The sequence below is a fragment of the Chroicocephalus ridibundus genome, chromosome 21 (genome assembly GCF_963924245.1).
Source record: "Chroicocephalus ridibundus chromosome 21, bChrRid1.1, whole genome shotgun sequence".
Taxonomy (NCBI): domain Eukaryota; kingdom Metazoa; phylum Chordata; class Aves; order Charadriiformes; family Laridae; genus Chroicocephalus; species Chroicocephalus ridibundus.
Window position 1 is genome coordinate 2,759,507 of NC_086304.1, and position 21,161 is coordinate 2,780,667.

General features: G+C 65.4%; 3 protein-coding genes across 7 annotated transcripts; 2 read left to right on the forward strand and 1 right to left on the reverse strand.

The window, feature by feature from the left end:
- Positions 1-1,499: 1,499 nt before the first annotated feature.
- DEDD (death effector domain containing) lies at positions 1,500-15,930 on the forward strand. 2 transcript variants are annotated; one of them, XM_063357546.1, is made up of 5 exons: positions 1,500-2,897; positions 8,234-8,598; positions 12,589-12,696; positions 13,958-14,104; positions 14,208-15,930. In XM_063357546.1, the coding sequence occupies exons 2-5, from the start codon at positions 8,274-8,276 to the stop codon at positions 14,582-14,584; spliced, it is 957 nt and encodes a 318-aa protein (XP_063213616.1). In that variant the 5' UTR covers positions 1,500-2,897; positions 8,234-8,273; the 3' UTR covers positions 14,585-15,930. The 2 variants fall into 2 exon arrangements, with proteins under 2 accessions (XP_063213616.1, XP_063213617.1); XM_063357547.1 differs by lacking the exon at positions 1,500-2,897 and adding an exon at positions 7,534-7,892.
- On the reverse strand, positions 15,834-18,852 carry NIT1 (nitrilase 1). 4 transcript variants are annotated; one of them, XM_063357543.1, is made up of 7 exons: positions 18,733-18,852; positions 17,699-17,776; positions 17,343-17,597; positions 17,161-17,264; positions 16,941-17,074; positions 16,680-16,805; positions 15,834-16,429 (listed from the first exon to the last, which is right to left on the reverse strand). In XM_063357543.1, coding segments are annotated over exons 1-7 (978 nt in total). In that variant the 5' UTR covers positions 18,735-18,852; the 3' UTR covers positions 15,834-16,150. The 4 variants fall into 4 exon arrangements, with proteins under 4 accessions (XP_063213613.1, XP_063213615.1, XP_063213614.1 ...); XM_063357545.1 differs by having other exon boundaries at positions 18,659-18,765; XM_063357544.1 differs by lacking the exon at positions 17,699-17,776 and having other exon boundaries at positions 18,733-18,813.
- Positions 18,779-20,670, forward strand: PFDN2 (prefoldin subunit 2). The gene is made up of 4 exons (XM_063357561.1): positions 18,779-18,969; positions 19,135-19,223; positions 19,338-19,461; positions 20,391-20,670. Exons 1-4 carry the CDS (start codon positions 18,799-18,801, stop codon positions 20,568-20,570), a joined length of 564 nt encoding a protein of 187 aa, XP_063213631.1. The 5' UTR covers positions 18,779-18,798; the 3' UTR covers positions 20,571-20,670.
- Positions 20,671-21,161: the final 491 nt, after the last annotated feature.

Consider the following 21,161-nt stretch of genomic DNA (forward strand, 5'->3'; position numbering starts at 1 on the left):
CGGAGCGGGCAGTGGCGGGGCGCGGCGCCGCCCGGGATAGGCACGGCGGGGGCGGGCCGGAGGGGGGGGCTATCGCGGGGGGGGGGGGGGGGGGGCACGGGGACGGCCCCGCTGACTCACCCGCTCCCCGCCCGGCCCCGCTCCGCCCCAAGCCCTTCCCGCCGCCGGCTGTGTCCGTCCCCCCCCCCCTCATCCCCGGGACCCCCCCCGCTGCCCCCCCCGTATCCCCCCTGCTGCACCCCCGTCCCCCCCCGATCCCGCCCCGCTGCCCGCCCCCCCCGTTACAGTCCCGGCCACAACCCCCCCCCCCCCCCCCCAGCCCTGCTGGCCCCCTGCCCCCCCCACAATCCTGCCCCATTGCCGCCCCCCCACCCCCGTCCCGCGGGGGCCCCCCCCCCCCTCCATCCGCCGCCACGGGCCACCCACGCGCCCCCCCCCCCCCCTTAATCAGGATCATTTCCCCCCCCCCACCGCCGCGGGGACACCACCCCGGCGCGTGCCGGCGCTAATTAGCACTAATTGGGTGCCGAGGCGTGGGACCCCGCGGCGGCGCCCGCGCGTGGCGGGGCGCGCGCCCCCGCCGCTCCCCGGGGGGGGGTGGGGGGGGACGGACGGGACACGGGGACACAGGGACACCCCCCCTCCCCACTCGGGGGGGCATGGGGGACCCCCGGGGTGGACGACACGGGGGAGGGGAGACCCCCGGGCGGGGACGACGGAAGAGCTGCCTGCCCGCCCCCCCCCCACGCAGGGTGCAAAGGTGGCGGGCGGGGGGGGGGCCCTGGGTGTCCCCCCCCCCCCACTCCCCCTCCGTGGGTGCGGGCCCGGCACCGCCCGGGACGGGGCGAAGGGCGAGGCCAGCCCCGGGGGGGAACATGTACGACACCTCCAGGGCCCCCCCGTGTGACCCAAGGCCCCCCCCCCCCCCTCCGGAAGGGACCCCCTCAGCCCTCAAGGGACCCCTTGTTCCAATGGACCCCCCACCCCTGTCCCCAGAGCGCCCCCTTATCCTCAGGGTCCCCCCGCCCTCAGCCACCCCCCAGCCAACACCCCCCCCAAGGGCCTTCCCTTCCTCACAGGGACCCCCAGGGACCCCCCACCCCCGTCTCAAGGGCCCCCCCCCAGAGACACCCCCCCTACCCGCCACCCTGCCCTCACTCAAGATGGCGGCGCCCCCTCACGCCCCGCAGCGGGCGCGAAGCCGCGCGCGGCGGGCGCCGCCTGCCCTTCCCCGAGATGGCGGCCGCGCTCCCACGTGGCCTAAGGGCGTGGCCGCCTTGCCAGCTTGCCCTCACGCAACATGGCGGCGGCGCGCCAACGCTCCTGAAGGGCGCTGAAGCCGGCGGCTCGTGACCCGGATGTTCCCGCCCTCCTGCCCTTATCTAAGAGGGCGCCGCGCCCTCCGGCTTTCCCAATGGGAGTGAAGGCGGCGAGGTGAGCGTGGCCCGGAAGTGGGCGGGGCCTCAGAGGCGGCCACGGAGGGGGCGGGGCCGCGTCGCCGGATGTTGCGTCGCTCCGCGAGCCGCGGCGGCCGCCTGCGAGCGGGGAGCGGAGCGGACGGAGCCAACATGGCGGTGCCGAGGCTGGCCCGGCTGTGAGGGGCCAGGAGGCCGCGGCGCCTCAGCCCGGGCAGCCCCGCAGCGTTCAGCGGGGCCGGCGCAGCGCAGCGGGGGCCGAGCCGGCGGGCATGGCGGGGGCGGCGTGAGGGAGGCCTCGGCGGTCCCTGCGGGTGAGGGGACGGGCCCGGGCCCAGGCCGTCCCCCTCCCCTTCCCCTCAGAGCAGCCGGTACCGGGCAGGGGCAGCGCAGGAGAGGCCTCGGGTGCCCGGGGGATGGGGGCTTAGGGGGGGCCGCAGTGCCGTGGCCGCGGGGCCGAGCCGCCCCCCCCACCCCCCGCCGCTGCCGGGGCCTTGCGGGGCAGGACGGGGCCGTCCCCGGGCGGCGGCTGCGGGGTTTTTGACCGAGAGGCTTGAAAAAAAGGGGGTGCGGGGGAGGGCCGGGAGCGGGGGGGGCCCGGTAACGGGGAGGGAAGAAGCGAGCGACGCAGCGAAGCCTTGGCTGCCGGCAGCTCACCCCGTTTAGCGGGGGGGGGTTTCGTGCTGTATTTTGGCAGCTTTAAGGTGAAATTCTGGGCGAGCCCGAGATTTTTATTTCTCGGTATTTCCCGCAAAGGTAGGGTAGGGTGGGCCCGGCCGAGAGCCCCCGGGCGCCGGGCCCGGCTCTCTCGGGAGATCAGCCGGGCTTAGGGAGGAGAGGAGCATGCTAATTGTGAATAAACGCTAAGGAGAAGGTATGGGCTGAATCTTAAAGGACTAACCCAGTTCAGGTGACCTTCTCTTGGCTTTTTTTCTATTAAGGTTTATCACTTAACCCGGTCCAGTTTCTGGAGGAGGTGCTATACTAAGAAAGCAAATTGAGGTATTCTGAGCACCCTGCCCATCGCCTGGGTCTGCGAGGGCGGCGTTAAATCCTGCTGGTAAGAAGGGAACAGCGGAGTTAGTTCTTCAGGAATGGTGTCCTTAAAAAAAGAAATGGCCTAGAGAGTGCAGGGTGGGTTCTGGACTTTGCTTTTCCTCCTCCCCATGTCAATAAATTATTAAGTAGGGGGGGGAAAAAAAAAAAAGAAGAAGGTTTTGGGAGAAAAAAAAAAAATAAATTGGGTGGCTTCTGGCAAGTCGACCAGCTTTAACACTGACCGCCGATCCCCGACTGTGGAAGTTTGGCTTCCCCGCTGCAAGAGCCATTCCTGAAACGCCGTAGGAGCTTCCGCGCTTTTGTTGGGTAGTTTTATTTAAAAAGTCAAGGAGAAAAGGGGATAGAAGACTTCTGAAAAACGCTCTCGCTTGGCCGCTGTTGGAATCGTGGATATAAGCAAGACCAGACGAGCTCCTTGTTAAGGTGGGTGTTCCTATATGTATTTTTCTAACGTACTAACGATTCGCCTATCCCTCCTCTCCCATAAGGAGCTGCTTGTGTGAGCCTCGCGCCGTTGGGATGCAGCGGGAGAGGCTCAGTGCTCCGTGCACAGCCCGGCCTTGCTGGGATCGATATCGGGGATCTGCTGGGCACCCGCTTGCGTTAATAACTGCGGTTGGGCTCGTCATCCTGGCTCGGGAAAGTTTGGGAAGCGCCGCTGCGGGTGAATCCCCGTCAGGCGTCGTTTTGCTGATGGAAAGGGCGAGATTGGTAAAGCCGGGCTGACGTCGGTGGCGGCGTGTCCCGGTTACGCACCGGCGTAGGGGAGGCTCAGGGAGAACCTGCGGCGCTGCTGGGAGTTTCCAGCTTTGGGGTTTTATTTAGGATTTTCCTCTCCTCCCTGTCGGCGTGGGGGGGCTCAGGTGCCGTCCCCGGCTGGTGCTGTGTCCCGGCGGGGGGGTTCTGCGGGGTCCCTTCGCCGGTGGCGGTCGAGGCAGGCGTCAGCGGCGTGGGAAATCAAGGCTGTAGCTGCCACTCAGCGGCAGGAATTAGACTGAGAGATTAATCGAGGTGGCAGGAATTAGACGGGGCGGGGGGATGAACGGAAGCGAAAAGCACTTTCTGCACTTAAAAATAAAAAATCTCCTTCCCCCAACTAAACCCGTGCACCAACAAACCCCCCCCCCCGATCCTACCCCGAAACCACTGCCAGCATCTGCTTTTGCGTCTGGCTCGTTACGGGGCGGGGGGGTGTGTGTTACAAATACGTTGTCCGGTGACGCAGCGTGGCTGAACGCTTCCTCCTGTTCTTCCTCCTCCTCCTCCGGCCTTCCCTGCAGCGGGGTGTCCAGGGATGGCCCTGGGGCTCCTCGCCTGCCGGTGGCGTTTTGCTGGGCTGGGACTGGTGGGTTTGCTCTTGTTACTGGTGGGTTTAGGACCTTTTTCCGCCCTGCCGGCGTTATTGTACCGGCTCAGACCCACTGACCCAGATACAAAGTGCTACAGAGGGAAGGTCAAAAAACCCCCCCTCCAAAGAGGACAATTGTGGATTAATCTTATTTCTTCTCAGCTCCCTTTGATCGGTTCAGCCACAGCAGGAACCCTTTATATCCCCACTTTTCCCATTAATCCGTCTCGTCCCGTGGCCAGTTTTGTCACCTGAGGTTACCTGTCCCGCCGTGCGATGCCTTGGGATGATGAGTGTGCTGGGACGGGCAGTGCCACCGTCACCGCGGGCAGTGTCCCATCCTTCGGCCGGCCCGGGAATGGGGAAGACTTACCGTCTGGGTATTTGGTCACGTAAAAAAGCAGCAGTCGAGTGGCTCCCGAGCTCGTGGCCCGTCCGGCGCAGGGAGAGGAGCCGCCTGCGGGCGGGGGTTCAGGGCCAGGGCTGCCATCCCGGTGGATGGAGACCGTGCCCTCTGCTCGCCCGGTGGCCGCGGGGCCGCCGAGCCCTCTCCTGGGGAAGGAGAAGGGAAGAAATGCCTGTTCGGCGTGACGGCGACCGCAGGAGCTGCCGAAGGAGAGGTGGGACGAGCCGGAACGACTCCAGCCTAATTGCTTTTTGCAAGGGCAGTGTCAGGTTAAAGGTGTTGGAAGAGAAGAAGAAGAAATCTCCTGGTTAACTGCTGCCGGGGTGGTGAAACCAAAGCGTTCGGCTGTTTGTCCCTGTCTGCGTTTCCTTCTCTTTGGTAATGGTTGGGGAGGTCAGTGCTGGGGTTCTGGTTCCGCCTCAGGCTCCGCAGTGCCGTTGGTCCGGCTCTGCCGTGGCCGGTCTGTGCCGAGTCGGGCAGGATTGGGTCTGGTCTGCAGCGAAAACGCGACTAGGTGTCTCCCTCGCATCGGTTTGCGGCGGGACGGAGGAGGCCGGGGTAGAAAAAAATTCCCCTCAAAGCCAAATTTCAACTTGAAGTTCGTGTTTGTGACTTCCGTGCCCATCCAGGCAGGAATGTGCCGTCAGGAGGTGGGTTTTTGTGGTATTTAACTCGACTTTGGTGGCAGAAATCCCCAGCATCCGCATGGATTAAGTCAGATGCTTGAGTAAGGCTTGGACTGATTAACTGCAGAGCCTTGTAGGCACCAAAAGCTTGTTTTTCCTGTTCACCTTAAATTATTTTAATGATCCTGGAGCGCTGCGGAAGGTCTCCTCCCGAGGAAAGTCTCCTCCCGCGCGGGTGCGATGTGCTGCTCGTTTCGGGGTCTTTGGGGACACACACGCAGGGTCTTGTCACTTCTGCCCCGGTACCGTAGAGCCAGCCGGGACGCGACGGGGCCGTTCCTTGAGAAAAATCAAAATATTTTAGTTGTGTTTTTTCTTTAACGTATGTGCGCGGCAAGGCGCTCCAGCCTTCCGCTCCTGTGGGTTTAAGGCGGGAGGCGAGCCAAAAGGCGAGGGGAAGCGGGGATCACTTCCAAGTAGCGGCCGCTGGAATCCCCTGCTCGCAAATAAATTTAACAGCTTTTTGTGGTTTTGGGTGGTGCTGCTGTAAGGAACTGCCCCTCTGGGACTCAGTGCTTCCCCCCCCTTACACACGCAGAGTCTCTGCTGAATCTCTTCTTGTCGTGTTTAGGCAGCACAATGTCAAATTGCCTTTTTTTTTTTTTTTTTCTTTCTTTCTTTATTTTTTTCCCCTCTTTTGCCTCCCTGGAAGAAAAAAAATGCAACGTAATTCCAGGGTGGTTGGTACTAAATAATCAAAAGATAGCGTAATTCTGCCCGGGGTTTATGCAATTCGGCGCTTGGCAAACCCGACGGCAGAGAAATGAGCCATTTTACATGAAACTGCTGTAAAAGAAGGTCCCGGGGAGCGGCTCCCGGCCGTGGCCCAGGCTCGGGTGGTTCCTCCCAGTTTTGGGTGCGGGAAAGGGGGAACCGGCGCTGAGCTGAGGACAGAGGTCGGGTTTGGGGCTGCCCCGGGAAGATGTTGTGGTGTAAACACGCAGGCAATTAGCTGATAGGTGGGGGTGCGGGTTTACGTGCAGGTTTTTATCTGGGAGCTGCTTACGGGACGCTGGGAAGAACGCCGAGCCCTCGCCTCCCACCGCCCGTGCCCGTTTCTTGCGTGTTTTACTTTGTGCAGGAATATTTACCGCTCCCACGGCGAAACCCCGGAGCGGAGGGAGAGCTGTGAGTGCCAGCCGAGCTGGGCCGGTGGCCTCTCGAGCTGCCTGGCTGCGGCTTCATTTACCAGTTGACACCAGTGCCGCAGCACCAAACCAGTCTGGATGTGGCCGAGGAGCACCGGGGACTTGACTGTCAGCTTGAAATGCAGCTTTCAGCGAACACTTTGGTTGCTCTCTCTGTTTTTTCCGCTCATGACAACGACCATCAGGACTCTAAGGGTTGTTTTTCTTGATTATTATTATTTTTTTTAACACTTTTATTCCCTGTTCATGCAATCGCCGTGTGCTGCCTGTTGATAATCTGTTGTGACGCAGCTGCTGGTCAAGGCCCCTCTGTAACGCGGCTGTGTGAGACCGGAGGAATCCTCACCCTCTCCCGGGATGTGCCGAGCTGCAGCCCAGCGCGCTCCAGCTGCTCCGTTGGAGCTGATGTGGCTCCTCCCGGAGCTTGGGGAAGAACCAGGGTGCTTTAATCTGATTTTTGTCCCCTCTTTCCCGCATGGAGATGGCTACAGGCTGTTCATACCAAGAATTATCTTCACCAGAAGCTGTGTTGATATGACTTTTCTACTTGGGGGGAAGCTATAGAGTATATATTTCCCTCTCCTCCCCAGCTGGAGTAGTTCAGAGCCGTGTCAGACTGTTTTCAGAGCAGCGGTTGCTCAACGCGTTTTTAATTTACGCTATCTGCGTTTTATGATAAGAATTAAAACCCTTCCGTTGGGTGCTGGTGGCCGACGGGCCCTGTCGAGGGCTCCCCGTTCCTCTGTCTGCCCCGTGCCAGAGCGTGAGTCACGGGCTGTGCCGGGAATAGACCGGAGATTCCTGCCCGTGTCCGTGTTAACGCCTCTCGCTGTTTTGGAAACCGTAACCAAGTGTAGCCGCCGCGTGGAGACGCCGCGGGGCTGGGGTGAGCTCTTGGAGGGGACACGGAGCCATGGCCTGGAGCCACAGGGAGCGGAGCCGCCGGCCTCGGGGCTGGACCCTGCCTGGAAAACCACAGGGAAAAAACCAGACTGGCGTCCCGGCTCTCCTGCAGCCTCTGGCCTGGCGTCCCGCAGGGCAGGAGGGGTCCTGACCCGCTTAAACCAACAAGGGTCATTTTTGGGTATAAACGTGATGCAATGACGGCGTGACTCCCCTGTACGGCACGCATGCCGGCACGCCGAGGCTGGGCCTGGGGCAGGTGCCCTTTTGCCACCAGCCCCGAGCCTGAGACACACTGCGGGCGCTTAAACACGCTTCGGGGGTCCGAAGGCCCCTCTGCGTAGCTCTGGGGGCGTCCCGGGTCCGTGTCACCCCCCAGCCTGCTCCCAGTGCCCAGCCATGGGCCGTGCGGTTCCCTCCTAACCCTATCCCCGCCTGCCCCGAGCGACTGGCATTACCGAACGGCTCGTCACCGGTTCCCGGCGTGTCTTGTGGCTGACTCCGTGCGGTGGCACGGTGCCATCCCCAGGCGTGGGACACCTTAATGTCACCCACTTTGCTGTGACAGCGCTCGATCCCTGAAGGAGGCCAGACAAGGGCCACCTTTCCTGCGGGTCCCCTCCTGTTTTCAGCCGGGTGCGTGACTCCCCGCAGCTCTCGGGGAAGAAGCAGAGCTGTCGGTGCCGCTGAAAGAGCCGGGTGACGGCGGAGCCAAGAGGAACTTCCCCAGGGGGGAGGCTGTAACCGGGTGAGAAACCTGCTGAACGGAGGAGGGTGAGCCCCGCGTCGGCTGCCGAAGCCAGTCTGACGAGGCTCGCTCTGCTCCGACTTTGAAGCCGAGCAGGTCGGGACCTGCTGAGCGGCTGATTTCCTTCTCCCTTGATGTTTCGGCACGATACCGGTGGCTGCGCCGAACGGCTCCGTGCGGTTAGTGCCCGCTGGGGCGGCGGCGGAGGGTTTAGGCTTTGCCAGAGGATGCAGGGACTCTTTTTGCTGGGGTGGAGGACATTGGTCACGCTCTGGAGCCCCGGAGCTCGTAGGGGTTTCTGCCAGACGGTGTTTGGAGCCGTAAGGTGTCATGGCGGAGCCTGGTGCCATGGGTCGGGTACCCAACCCTCGATTTTTGGCGTAAGATGCTCCGGCAGAGGAGAGGACGAGCCACCGCCGAGCGCGGAAATGCGGTGGGGGGGATATAGAGCGGGGGTTTTTAATCAAGCCTCCATGGGGAAGGGTTTGATGAAAGCCTGTTGCCTCTCTTCGTCTCCCAGGGCTGCGGCGCTGAGCGGAGCCCCCGGCGCGTGGTGGAAGATGGCCACCTTCAAACGGAGCCGAGCGCAGGCCTGGCCGGAGGAACAGGGCGACCGGGAGCACGGGCTGTACAGCCTGCACCGCATGTTTGACATCGTGGGCACCCACCTGACCCACCGGGACGTGCGGGTGCTCTCCTTCCTCTTCGTGGACGTCATCGACGATTACGAGAGGGGGATGATCCGCAGCGGCAGGGACTTCTTGCTGGCGCTGGAGCGGCAGGGCCGCTGCGACGAGACCAACTTCCGACAGGTGCTGCAACTGCTGCGGATCATCACTCGCCACGACCTGCTGCCCTACGTCACCCTCAAGAGGCGACGGGCCGGTAAGTGACGCCCGGGCCCGCTCCCTAACGAAGCTCGCTTCGTTATTCTCCCCTTTCTCCTCGCTGACGCCCTGCTGGTTAAAGGAACCTGAGGGTTGTAAGGACAAACGGCTGCCAGAACAGCAGGGAAATGCGGGCAGAGAAGGCCAAGGGGTATTTTAAAGGGTTTTCACAAACGCCCACGCACGGTTTTGGGGGTTTAAAGCCTTGTTTCGTTTCTGGCAAGCGCCGAGGTCTCCTCCTGCCTTTAGCGGCAGAAAACCGGGATTCCTGCTGCCTGCTGTGCAGTTCTGTGACTCCCGGCTCTCCCAGCTCCATGCCTCCGACTCCCAGCTCCCGCTGCTCCTCCCTAGTTTTTAGGGAAATACTCCTTTCGGCCCAAAGTCACACGAGATGCCGTGAGTGGCCTCAGGGCCGTGCCGGGGAGCGAGAAGGAGCCGGGAGGGTCCAGGGAAGCTCGTGGCTGCTGCGCTTGACGTGCCAGCGGCTTCGGGGCGAAACCTCCTCCTCCTCTGGGGGCTGAGGTGGGTTTGGGAAGGTGACGGATGTCCTCCCCGCGCTGGTGCTGTGGGTCCTGCAGCGTGCGGAGAGCCCGGAGTGAGAAACCCATGTCCAAATTCAGATTTATTTTTATTTTTTTTTTTTCCCCCCACTCATTTTCCAGTGGGATGCTCCAAACCCTCCTCTTTTGGCTGCCCCTTTTCCCCTCGCTCTCTCCTGGCTCAAGAGACCCCAACAGTGACCCGGCCCTTTGGATCTGGATAAATTTGGTGGAGTTTTGGTCACTTCGTGGAGCTGCCGGGCTGAGCTGACCCCTTGCCCTCCACCTCCTCGGCCCTGGGCCTTTTTTTGACTTAAAAAAACCCCACCTCGATTCAGATTTCAAGGAGCCAGATTAACCAGAGCCGCAGGAGTCGGGGAGGAGAGCGTACTTGTCGCAGGGAATGGCGCGAGGCAGCCGCTCCAGCAGGATTCAACCTCTGAAATTTGCATCTTCTCCTGAAATTAGGATAATTGGGCTTTTTTGGCCGTTCCAGGCTGCTGAGTCTCCCCGGTTTCGGCTCACGCTGTGGGCAGCGGTGCCGTTCCCCGCCAGGGCTTGGGCGAGCGCAAGTAGAGGCAGGCAGTAAAAACTCCCCGGTTTTTGGGGGGTGAGAGGAGGGACGGCGGCGCTGGCGCGAGCAAACCCTCGGAGCTGGGGCTGTCACCGGGAGCGTGGTCCCGCGCCGCCTGCCACCTCCGTCCTGCCAGGGGGAAACTGCGTCCGGCTTCAAAGTTCTGTGATTCTGTGAAAATTAATGCGTTTGGTTTTATTTTTTGGTTTGGTGGTTTTTGGGTTTTGTTTTTTTTTTTTTTGGCTCAGTCGCTTCTTAACCAGCATCAGGCCGGGGAGGGGACAGGGACGCCGCTGCCTTGTGCCGCTCCGAAACGCTGGAGATTTCCAGCCCTGCTGGAGCTCGAGGGATGGAGCCTGAGCGCAGGGCAGTCCTGTCTGCGCCCACACCCCTGCCTGCAGGCTTAGAGCGGACTCCATGAGGATTTTCCCGTTATCCGGCCTTTTCTGGGAGCTGGAAACCCACTCTTTGCCCTGCGTGCCGCTCGGGGACGTGGCTGTGCCGGGGATGGATCCCAGCCTGGTCCCAGCCGTCGTTGCCCGCAGAGTTCCTCCCGGAGCAGGCGGAGGCAGCTGTTTTCCAGGGTCGGAGCTGGTGTAACCTCCCGACGCGCTTCCCCCCGCACCCAGCCAAGAAAAACGAGAGGAAAAGGGAAAGCGGCGGGCGGGAGTGCGTTACACAGCCCAGCTGTGCGACGCCTGGATTCGGGGAGGTTTCGGGAGATGCCGGTTCCACGGGGCGTGGGGATGGATCCACGGCTCTGCGTCCCTCGGTTTGTGTAGGGGTTCAGGGTGTCGCAGCATTATTTTTTTGTCTTTCTTGAGCAGCTTTTTGCTTGTTTCATGCAAAAACCCAAACCGAAGGGGGACTTGGCTGCTGTACCTCGGCCGGCTGAAGCCAGGCGAGTCCGCCCCGAGTCAGATTCTGGTGTTTTCAGGGTGAGGTTTTGGTGTTTTTAGGGTGAGTTTTCAGGACGGATTGATATTAAACTGCGATACCCGCGCGGTGGGAGAGCCGGAACTTGGCGTTCGCGTCTCCGTACGCCGCCGTTGTGCGAGGAGCGATGCTCCGTACCCGGGAGATCGCGTTCTTGCCGTGTCTCCAGCCACGCTTGGGTGGAAACGGTTTAATTAAATGTGCAAAAAATGGCATTTCAGAAAGCTTTCGGAAAGGCCCTTTCCATGTGGTTTATGATGTGCAGCGCTTTGCCTGTAAAGAGGAGGGACGGATCCGTTAAAGGAAGTTTCCTCCAGACTTAACGAGCTGACTCCGGTTTCTGGTTCCCGTGTCCTTCCAGACCCCGCGGTGGCCAGAAGGTCTCGTCTCCTCCTGCCTCGTCATTCCTGGCTCTGAAAAGGAGCGAAATCCCGTCTTTTTTTACCTCGGCGCAGGCGGTGGGGGCTGGGGAGACCCGCAACCTCGGCCGGCTTCGATCCGGCGGGGATGGAAGGGATCCTGGCCGGGGCCGGGCAGGGCTCTGAGCTCGGCAAACGGGACAAAAACAACCGGCAGAAAATGTCCCGGCCCTCAAAAATAACTCGTTTCGTTCCCTAATCTTTGCTCAGCGGCTGCTTCTGCTCAGCAGCTCCACTCTCCTCCAAACCCCGCGTCCTGCCAGCGCGTTCCTTCCAGGCTTTGATCGGCCAAATCGGGGGGGAAATAACGAAGGTTTAACATTTCGGGTGTACGCGTTTATCCTAAAGCATTTCAAGCAGCTGGGTCCGTCCCGGGGGCCCGGAGCTGCCGCCAGCTCCACTCTGCCGGAGCTGCGGAGGAGGATGAGGAGGAGCGGTTGCTCCCCCAGATCTTTGCTCGGACCCACCCGAGCCCTGGGGGGCACGACGGGACGAAGCCGGGGCTGGTCTGAGCGATGGCCAGGTGCGTAGGAGCCGAGCCGGCGCGGTGCGGGAGCGGTGCTGGAAGCGTTGCCCTCCCTGGCCGGGGTCTCTCCCGGGGGATTGCGCGTTTGCTGGCGCTGGCTCCGCTCGGAGGCCGGGTGTCGGGAGTATCCATGGGAACTAATGGAAACGGCCTTTCCTGCGCCACGGCCGGAGCTTGGCTCCTGAATGGAGATTTTTTCCGACAGGACGGGGCTGGAGAAACGGCCGCTCGACGTGCTGCCGCGCGGTGGGAGGCAGAGCTCAAACATGTTGGGAGGGGATCTGCCCTGGCCCTCAGAAAGGGGGCCCGTGTCCCCCCTGTGCCCCCCCCGAAAGGGCGCCCGTGTCCCCTCTGTCCCGTCCCCCCCCCCCCCCGAAAGGGCGCCCGTGTCCCCTCTGTCCCGTCCCCCCCCCCGAAAGGGCGCCCGTGTCCCCTCTGTCCTGTCCCCCCCCCGAAAAGGGGACCCGTGTCCCCTCCTAAAGGGACCCATGTCCTCTCTGTCCCCTCCGGAAAAGGGGACCCGTGTCCCCTCTGTCGTGTCGTGTGTGTCGTCCCCCCCTCCCGAAAAGGGGACCCGCGTCCCCTCCTAAAGGGGCCCGCGTCCCCTCTGTCCGCCCCCCCCCCCCCCCCCCCCCCCCGAAAAGGGGACCCGCGTCCCCTCTGTCCCCCCCCGAAAAGGGGACCCACGTCCCCTCCTTAAGGGGACCCGCGTCCCCTCTGTCCCCCCCCGAAAAGGGGACCCGCGTCCCCTCCTTAAGGGGACTCGCGTCCCCTCTGTCCCCCCCAAAAAGGGGACCCGCGTCCCCTCCTTAAGGGGGACCCGTGTCCCCTCTGTCCCCCCCCAAAAAGGGGACCCGTGTCCCCTCTGTCCCCCCCCGAAAAGGGGACCCGCGTCCCCTCCTAAAGGGGCCCGTGTCCCCTCTGTCCCCCCCGAAAGGAGACCCATGTCCCTTCTGTGTCCCCTGAAGGGACCCGTGTCCCCTCTCTCTCGCAGTGTGCCCGGACCTGGTGGACAAGTACCTGGAGGAGACGTCCATTCGCTACGTGACGCCCCGAGCTCACGGCGAGGCGGAGCACGGCCTCGGCCACCCCCATAAATCAGGTGGGTGCGGGTGGCCCCGGCCACCAGACCTCGGGGTTGGGGGGGGGTGTTGGCCCATGGGAACTCATCGGGACCGTCCCGCTTTTGCCTCGTCTGCTCCCACTGGGACTCGCCTCTGGCTGGGGGTGACGCTTCCGTCGCTGCTGAGGTGACATCTGGCCCTGCCGCCACCAGCCCCACAGTTTGGGGGACGATTGAGCACCGCAGTTCGACATCCCCATAACCGCCCCGGAATTTGGGGTTCCCCTCTGGGGGCTTGTGGGGGCTCCTGGGGCTGTCAGACGCCCCTTGGGACGAGCATCCTGGGATGGGGGGGGGGGGGGGGACGGGGGACGGAATGACAACTGGGGGGTGACAGCGGCATGGGAAGGAGGCGGGGAATGGAGCCACTCCTCCGCGATGTCCCCAGGGAGAGCCGGGGGGGGCACTCAGCGTCCCCAGTGTCCCCAGGGAGAGCTGGGGGAGTGCTCAGCATCCCCCATGTCCCCAGGGAAAGCCGGGGAGGGGGCTGGGGGGGGGCTCAGCCTCCCCAGTGTCCCCAGGGAAGAGCTGATGGGGCTCAGCGTCCCCAGGGCGAGCCAGGGGTGGCTCAGCGTCCCCAGGGAGGGTTCAGCATCCCCAGGGAGAGTCGGGGGGGGGGGTGCTCAGCGTCCCCCATGTCCCCAGGGTGAGCCGGGGGGGGGCTCAGCATCCCCGGTGTCCCCAGGGCGAGCCAGGGGGTGGGCTCAGCGTCCCCGATGTCCCCAGGGACGAGCTGATGGGGGCTCAGCGTCCCCAGGGCGAGCCAGGGGGGGCTCAGCGTCCCCAGGGAGGGTTCAGCATCCCCAGGGAGAGCTGGGGGGGTGCTCAGCATCCTCCATGTCCCCAGGGAGAGCCGGTGGGGGGGGCTCAGCATCCCCCATGTCCCCAGGGTGAGCCGGGGGGGGGGGGCTCAGCGTCCCCGATGTCCCCAGGGAGAGCCGGGGGGGGGGCTCAGCGTCCCCGATGTCCCCAGGGAAGAGCTGATGGGGCTCAGCGTCCCCCATGTCCCCAGGGAGAGCCGGGGGGGGGCTCAGCATCCCCGGTGTCCCCAGGGTGAGCCAGGGGGTGGGCTCAGTGTCCCCGATGTCCCCAGGGACGAGCTGATGGGTGCTCAGCGTCCCCAGGGAGAGCCCGGGGGGGGGGGGGGGCGGGACTCTCAGCGTCCCCCATGTCCCCATGGGGAGCCGGGGGGGGGGGTGCTGGGGGGGGGGCTCAGCGTCGCCGTCCTCTCCCCGCGCAGTGCCTCCCCACCACCCCGTGGTCTGCTGCTCCTCCGCGGGCCCCCAGATCTGTACCAAGAGGCCCGGCCGCGGCAGGACCCTCCTCAGCAGCCAGCGCAAGAGGAGGAAGTCGGCGACGCCGGACCCTAAGGAGAAGCAGACCTGTGGTAAGAGCCCCCCACGGTGTGGGCTTCGGGGGGCATTTTTGGGGTTCCTGGCCCCACGCCGGAGCTCTCACCGCCCTCCCCGCTTTTTTCCCACCCCCCTCAGACATCCGCCTGCGAGTCCGAGCCGAGTACTGCCAGCACGAGACGGCGCTTCAGGGCAACGTCTTCTCCAACAAGCAGGACCCCTTGGAGCGTCAGTTCGAGCGTTTCAACCAGGCCAACACCATCCTGAAATCCCGGGACCTGGGCTCCATCATCTGTGACATAAAATTCTCAGAGCTCACCTACCTCGACGCGTTCTGGCGCGATTACATCAACGGCTCTTTGCTGGAAGCCCTCAAAGGCGTCTTCATCACGGACTCGCTCAAACAAGCCGTGGGCCACGAAGCCATCAAACTGCTGGTCAATGTGGACGAGGAGGATTACGAGGTCGGGCGCCAGAAACTCCTGAGGAACTTGATGCTGCAGACGGCTCCCTGACGCCCCGCGCCCGCTCGCTGCCGACCCCCCCTACTCCCCCCCTGCCCCCGGCCTTTTTCCTTTCTCCGGTTTGGGTTTTTGTTTTTTTTTTTTTGTTTTCCTAAAAGAAAAGGAAAAAGATGATTTGAAACCACCCCCACCACCCCCCATAACTCTGGGTTGGGAGCCCGGCTGGAGCCGCGGGGGGGGCAGCGCCGGGGGCTTATGTGTTTCCTCACCCCCCCCCCCCGTCGTCATCCCCCCTCTCGCTTTGTTTTTCCCTTTTTTTTTTTTTTTTTTCCCTCTTTTATTTTGTATCCATTAAAAAACAAACAAACAAAAAAAAAAAGGCAAAAATCCTGCCTGGGACGCGTCAGTGCCGGGGCTGGGGTGGGGGGGGCAGGGCAAGGCGGGGGGGGCGCTCAGCAGAGGTTTGTACTGGCAGTGTGTGTGTGGGGGGGGGGCGCTCAGCCCCATGGCTGCCTGTGCCGGGGTTGGGGGTGGTTTTGTCCCCCTCCTGCCCTTGTGCCGCCGTCCCGGGGTGGTGGTGGGGGCTCTGTGGGCAGCGTGTGTGTCCCCCCCCCTGCCTCTGACCCTGTTTCTCCCTCAAATAAACCCCCCCCCCCCCCCAACCCCCGTCGCCTCAGTGGGTTTCTCAGGAGTAAAACCGTCCCCGCGGCGTCCCCTGGACCATGTGCCTTCGTGTCCCCCTCCCCTGCAGGGGCCGGGGGGGGGGGGAGGACCAGCGCCGTGGGACGCCCCGAAACCTCCTGCCTGTCACCCCCACCCGCCCCCCCCGCCCCGGCGGCCGCCTGGCCCTGTCCCTCCCCTCTCCAGCTGGCAACTGGGACAAACTGGGACAAGAGCCGGGCTGGGGCGGCGAGATCTGCCTGTTGCTGGCAGCAGGCACCACAGCCTCTGCCTCCGCGGCTTGGGGGGGGGACGGGGGGGGCAGCAACCCTCTGCTCCTTGCCCGTGGCCACCAGCCCCAGCTCCTCGGCCCCGGAGAGCCCCCAAAATGGCCTGTCTCCGCCCCCCGCCCCAGCCGCTGCCTGTGGGTCCCCAGGGTCGGGGTGGGGAGCCGGGGCGGGGGGCAGGGGATGACAAGGTTTTCCAGCTCTGTCCCGGTTTTGTGGTTTTTCTCCCCGTCCCCGCTCGGCTGCCGGGGGGTGTGTGGGGGGGGGAGGCGATTTCCTCCCTCTGGGACTTGTGGTGAGTGTGGCCCCCCCCCCCCCTCCTCCGCTTTACGGACGATTCTGGCACAACTTGGTGTAATTTCTGTGACTTCTGTATTTTTTAAACTTCAATATAACGGTCATATTCCCCTGTGTAGCTTTCGGGTTTCTTGAAATAAACATCTACCGCAGCGCCTGGCTCCTTCCTTCCACACCGAGGGGGGGGGACACGGTGGGGGGGAGACTCTGCACCCCCCCCGTGGTGTGGGGACACGGGGCCCGGGGACACCCCCTCCTGGCTGTGGCACAGGGGAGCCCCGAGTGCGTCTTGCTGTCGCGTTTTGGGGAGAAATGGTCCGAAACGGAGCGGATCTGGTTCCGCTCGGGATTTGACGGCACCGGGGGGGGGGGCTCACGGCGCCGGCGCCAGCCCCGCGGCCGCCACGGTGCCGTAGAGGTCGGGCCGGCGGTGGCCCTGCACCGGTATCTCCCGTCGGACGCGGTGCAGGTAGTCAAGGTCGATCTCGGCGTAGCAGAGGCCGGGTCCCTCGCGGCACTGGGCCACCACGGCCCCCCAGGGGTCCACCACCAGCGAGTGGCCGTAGGACGTGCGGCTCTCGTGGTTCTTCCCGCTCTGGGCGGCCGCCACCACGTAGCACTGGCTCTCGATGGCCCGCGCCCGCAGCAGCACCTGCCGGGGGACACGGCAATGCCGGATCCCAGCCCCCGGCGGGGACCGCGGCAAGGCTGGCTGCGTCACCCGCCCCTTAAATACCCCCAAAACCAGCTCTTTCATCCGAAATTTGCCCCTCCTGGCTGCAGCAGGGTTCTCCCCTGCTTGCTCGCCGCTGGGCATGGTTGGGGTGAGGGCTCAGCCCCGATCCGACACCCCCCGGGGTGTCCCCAGTCACGCGGGGGACAAGGGACGGGGCTGAGCTCACCTCCCAGTGCGCCGAGCCGGTGGGGACGGTGAAGGCCGAGGGGTAGGTGAGGATCTCGGCGCCGGCGCGGCGCAGCGCCAGCGAGATCTCGGGGAAGCGCAAGTCGTAGCAGATGGAGAGGCCGAGCTGGAGGGGACAAGGAGGGGACATCAGCGAGGACAAGGCGCCCGGCCCCAGGGGGCTGTGGGCAGGGGTTTGGGGACAGCAGAGAGGACACAGTGCCACTGTGGGGACCCCAGCGTTGCCCGTTCCTCCCCGTACCTTCCCCGCCGGCGTGCTGACCGGGGCCAGGATCTCGGTGCCGGGGTTGGTGAAGCCGCTCTCCTTCATGGTGACGCGTCCCTCCAGCTCCACGTCACACAGGTGGGTTTTCCTGTAGGTGGCCACCAGGCGACCTGGGGACAGGAGGGGGCGAGGTGGGGACACTCACAGGGGCTGGGGACCCCCAGTCGGTGGGCCGGGGCCAGGGCGGGTGTCTCACCTGCGGGGTCCAGCAGCGCGTGGCAGTTGTAGATGCGTTGGGTGGTGGGCCAGTCCCGGCCACGCTCGTGGAAGCCACCCAGGGACAGCCACACGCCGCAGTCCCTGGGGAGAGGGACACGGCGTCACCCCGGCTCGTTTGGGGACAGGAATCCCCATCTCCGCCGCTCGCCCGGGGGGTACCTGGCCAGGTTGGCGTAGCGTCCCATGAGGTCCCCGTCCAGCCCCTCGGCCAGGCTGAGGGTCTGCGCCGCGTCGCGGCCGATGTAGTCGAAACCTTCGGGGAGGAAGACGATGGCGGCGCCGCGACCGGCCGCCTCCCGCACCAGCCCGGCGCAGGCCGCGAAGTTCAGCTCCTTGTCGGGGGTGGAGGTGACCTGACCCACGGCCACCAGCGGCTTCAGCCCCGGGGGACCCGCCATGGCGGGGGACGGCGACCTGCGGCGGCGGTGGGGGGGAGCGGATGTCAGCCCCAGGGACACCCGCAGTCCCCCCGTGTCGTCCCCCCCCCACTCCCCAGCTCCGTGTCCCCGCGGTACCTGCCCGGGGTGTCGGAGCCGTGCGGGTGTCTCAGGGTGCACAGGCAGCGCAGCGGGGAGCGGGGCACCGCGCTCAGCCTGGGGGGCACCGGGGTGGGGGTCACAGCCACCGCCTGGTCCCTGTGCTGGGGGGGCTGGGGGGGCACGGCCCCGGGGGACCCACGGCCAAGGGAACGGCGCTGGCCCCCACAAAGGGGCCCGTGGGTGGGTGTCATCGGCCAGACCCTTCCCGCGGCCCCTCTGTCCCCAGCCCCCCCGCCCCCAAACTGCCTCCGGCAGCCCCCAAAATGCCCCCGGCGGCCCCCAAACTGCCCTAGCACCCCAGAAACTGCCCCAAGCACCTCCCAACTGCCCCCAGCACCCCCCAAAATGCCCCACAACCCCCCAATCTGCCCCCAGCACCCCCCAAAATGCCCTAGCACCCAATAAACTGCCCCAAGCACCCCCCAGCTGCTCCCAGCACCCCCCAAAATGCCCCAGAACCCCCCAATCTGTCCCCAGCACCCCCAAAATGCCCCCAGCGGCCCCCAAAATGCCCTAGCACCCAATAAACTGCCCCAAGCACCCCCCAACTGCTCCCAGCACCCCCCAAAATGCCCCAGGACCCCCCAATCTGGCCCCAGCACCCCCAAAATGCCCCCAGCGGCCCCCAAAATGCCCTAGCACCCAATAAACTGCCCCAAGCACCCCCCAACTGCTCCCAGCACCCTCAAACTGCTCCCAGCGGCCCCCAAAATGCCCCCAGCGCCCCCCAAACTGCTCCCAGCAGCCCCCAAAATGCCCCAGAACCCCCCAGTCCGCCCCCAGAAGCCCCCAAAATGCCCCCAGCGCCCCCCAAACTGCCCCCAGCAGCTCCAGTTTCCCTCAGCTCTGCCCCGCCTCAGCCGCCCACCTGCCCCCAGGCCCCATCAGCGCCCCCCCCAAACGGCCCAATTTGCCCCAAATCTTCCCCCCCTGCACCTCCCACATCGTCCCAACTGCTCCCGGTCCTTGCCCGCTGCCCCCAGACCCCCCCAGCCTCCCCGGGCCCGTACATGCCCCGCCGGCGGCACCGAGGGGACGCGGGCAAAGTCCCCCCCGGGGCCGCGCCCGCACCAAAGATGGCGCCACCGCCGCTGCCCTCTACCAAGATGGCGCCCGGCCGGCTTCCCCCCTTCCGGTCTGCGCCGGAAGGGGCGGTGCCCGCGACGCGGGAGGAGGGGAAGATGGCGGACAGCACGAAGGGGCGGCCGGCGGCGGCCCCCGGGGGGAAGGCGCTGACGGCGGAGCAGGTCCGGGTCGGGGGACACCGGGGGGCGCCGGGAAGGGTCTGGGCACCGGGGGAGGGTCCCTGGGCAGGGCCCTGGCCCCGGAGGGGGGGTTCCCCGGGCAGCGGGGGGCGGGTCCCGGCCAGGCCCTGGGGGGTCCCGGCCCTGTCACCGTCGCTGTCCCCGCAGGTGGTGGCCCGGTTCAACCGGCTGCGGCAGGAGCAGCGGGGCCTGGCCTCGAAAGCGGCCGAGCTGGAGCTGGAGCTGAACGAGCACAGGTGAGGTGGGGTTGGGTCGGTGGGGGGGACACCCAGCGGGGGGGTTCGGGCCGTCGGGGCCTTCGCCGCCTCCCCCGCCTCAGCCTCCCCTTCCTCCTCCTCCTCCTCCTCCAGCCTGGTGATCGAGACGCTGCGGGAGGTGGATCCCACCCGCAAGTGCTACCGCATGGTGGGCGGCATCTTGGTGGAGCGAACGGTCAAGGAGGTGCTGCCCGCGCTGGAGAACAACAAGGAGCAGGTGAGGGGCAGCCTCCGCCCCCCCCACCCCGGGACCCCTGGAGCCCCCCACAGGACCCCCCGGACCCTTTTTAGGACTCCTGGAAACCCACCCTCCCTGGGACCCCTGGAGCCCCCCCCAGGACCCCTGGAGCCCGCCCAGAACCGTCTGGACCCTCTTTGGGACCCCTGGAGCCCCCCCCCAGGACCCCCTGGACCCTCTCTGGGACTCCTGGAAACCGTCCCCTCCAGGACCTGCCGGACCGTCCCTGGAGCCCCCCTCCAGTATCCCTCGGACCCTCCCTGGGACCCCTGGAGGCCCCCCCACTCCAGGACCTCCTGGACCCTCCCTAAGACTCCTGGAGCCCTTCTGGGACCCCTGGAGTCCCCTGGGCCCTGCCTCGGGACACCCAGAGCCCCCCCCGCCCCGACCTCCAAACCCTCCTTGGGACCCCCGGAGCCCCCTGGCACCTCCCTGAGCCCCCCTTGGGATGCCCTGGGATCCCCTGAGCCCCTCATAGTCACTCTGGGACCCCGGATCCCCCCCCCAGGACACCCAGAGGCCCCCCTTTGGACTACCCAGGACACCCTGAGCCACACTGGGACCCCCTGAGCTCCCACTGGGATGCCCCCGGACCCCGTGGACACTCCCTGGGATGTTACAGAGCCCCCGCAGAACCCCTCCCAGGACCCTCAGAGCCCACCTTGGAGCCCCCCCTGGAACACCCCCTGTGAACCCATGACCCCCTGAGCGCCCTGGGGACCCTCCAGGAGCCCCCAGGTCACCCCAGGAGTCCCCTGAGCTCCTCTTTGGACTCTCTGGGACCCCCTCAACCCGCCTTGGGACCCCCCCGGACCCCTCCCAGGACCAGGCCCCTCTCCCGGCTGCCTCCCCCTGACCCTTCTTCGCCCCCACCCTCCACCCCCCCTTCCACTTTTTTTTACCCCCAGATCAGCAAAATCATCGAGTCTCTGGCGCAGCAGCTGCAGGCCAAGGGCCGGGAGCTGAACGAGTTCCGGGAGAAGCACAACATCCGCCTGGTGGGGGAGGACGACCCCCGGCAGCCCCCCAAGGAGGGGCCCGAGGGCGCGGGGGCCAAGGGCAGCGCAGCCGGTGTCCTGGTCTCCTAGCCCCCCCCACTCCCGCCCCCCCCCCCCCCCCCCCCCCCCCGCGGTGTCCAGTGCTGCCCCTGCCCCGCTTTTGTTAAATAAATGGCTTTTTTGTCCCTTTGGTCACGGGCCACGCGTGTGGGTGCTGAGGGCGGCTCCGGGGGGGGTGGGACGGGGGCAGGAAAAGGGGAGGGGCAGCCCCAGGAAGGCCAGAGCAGGGCCAGACCCCCCCGGCTCCCCACAGGGAGACCCAGTGCCACCGTCCCTGCTGTCCGGGGGCAGGTGGCACTTTGCGGGGGGCAGATGGTGGCTCTGGACTGGCCTTGGGCCACCGTTTTCTTGCTCTGGCCACTGAAATTGCTCTGCTGTGCTTCCAGCTGCTGGTGTCCTGTCCCGTTCCCCCCTCCCCGGAAGCCCCTGCTGTCCCCCTGGGACATCCCAAGCCACCCCAGGACCCCTCGAGCTCCTCTTGGGACCCCTGTCACCCCCCTGGTCCCCCTTGTCACCCCCCGCCCCCGTGCCTGAAATGCTGTGGGGGGACCCCAAAATGGGGGTGGTGGGTGCCACGGGGGGGTGGTGTGTTCTGCCGTGGGCACCCCAAAAGGCAGGGAC

What these genes read in the sequence shown, in the direction of transcription:
- DEDD (XM_063357546.1), top strand. Translation starts at nt 8,274, where the DNA reads ATGGCCACCTTCAAACGGAGCCGAGCGCAGGCCTGGCCGGAGGAACAG. An exon ending in CCTCAAGAGGCGACGGGCCG is followed by an intron (nt 8,599 to 12,588) that starts GTAAGTGACGCC and finishes TCTCTCTCGCAG; the next exon opens with TGTGCCCGGACCTGGTGGAC. An exon ending in TAAGGAGAAGCAGACCTGTG is followed by an intron (nt 14,105 to 14,207) that starts GTAAGAGCCCCC and finishes CACCCCCCTCAG; the next exon opens with ACATCCGCCTGCGAGTCCGA.
- NIT1 (XM_063357542.1), bottom strand. Translation starts at nt 17,913, where the DNA reads ATGACACCCACCCACGGGCCCCTTTGTGGGGGCCAGCGCCGTTCCCTT. An exon ending in CGCGCTGCTGGACCCCGCAG is followed by an intron (nt 17,075 to 17,160) that starts GTGAGACACCCG and finishes TCCTGTCCCCAG; the next exon opens with GTCGCCTGGTGGCCACCTAC. An exon ending in CCGGCTCGGCGCACTGGGAG is followed by an intron (nt 16,430 to 16,679) that starts GTGAGCTCAGCC and finishes GTCCCCCGGCAG; the next exon opens with GTGCTGCTGCGGGCGCGGGC.
- PFDN2 (XM_063357561.1), top strand. Translation starts at nt 18,799, where the DNA reads ATGGCGCCACCGCCGCTGCCCTCTACCAAGATGGCGCCCGGCCGGCTT. An exon ending in CTGGAGCTGAACGAGCACAG is followed by an intron (nt 19,224 to 19,337) that starts GTGAGGTGGGGT and finishes CTCCTCCTCCAG; the next exon opens with CCTGGTGATCGAGACGCTGC. An exon ending in TGGAGAACAACAAGGAGCAG is followed by an intron (nt 19,462 to 20,390) that starts GTGAGGGGCAGC and finishes TTTTACCCCCAG; the next exon opens with ATCAGCAAAATCATCGAGTC.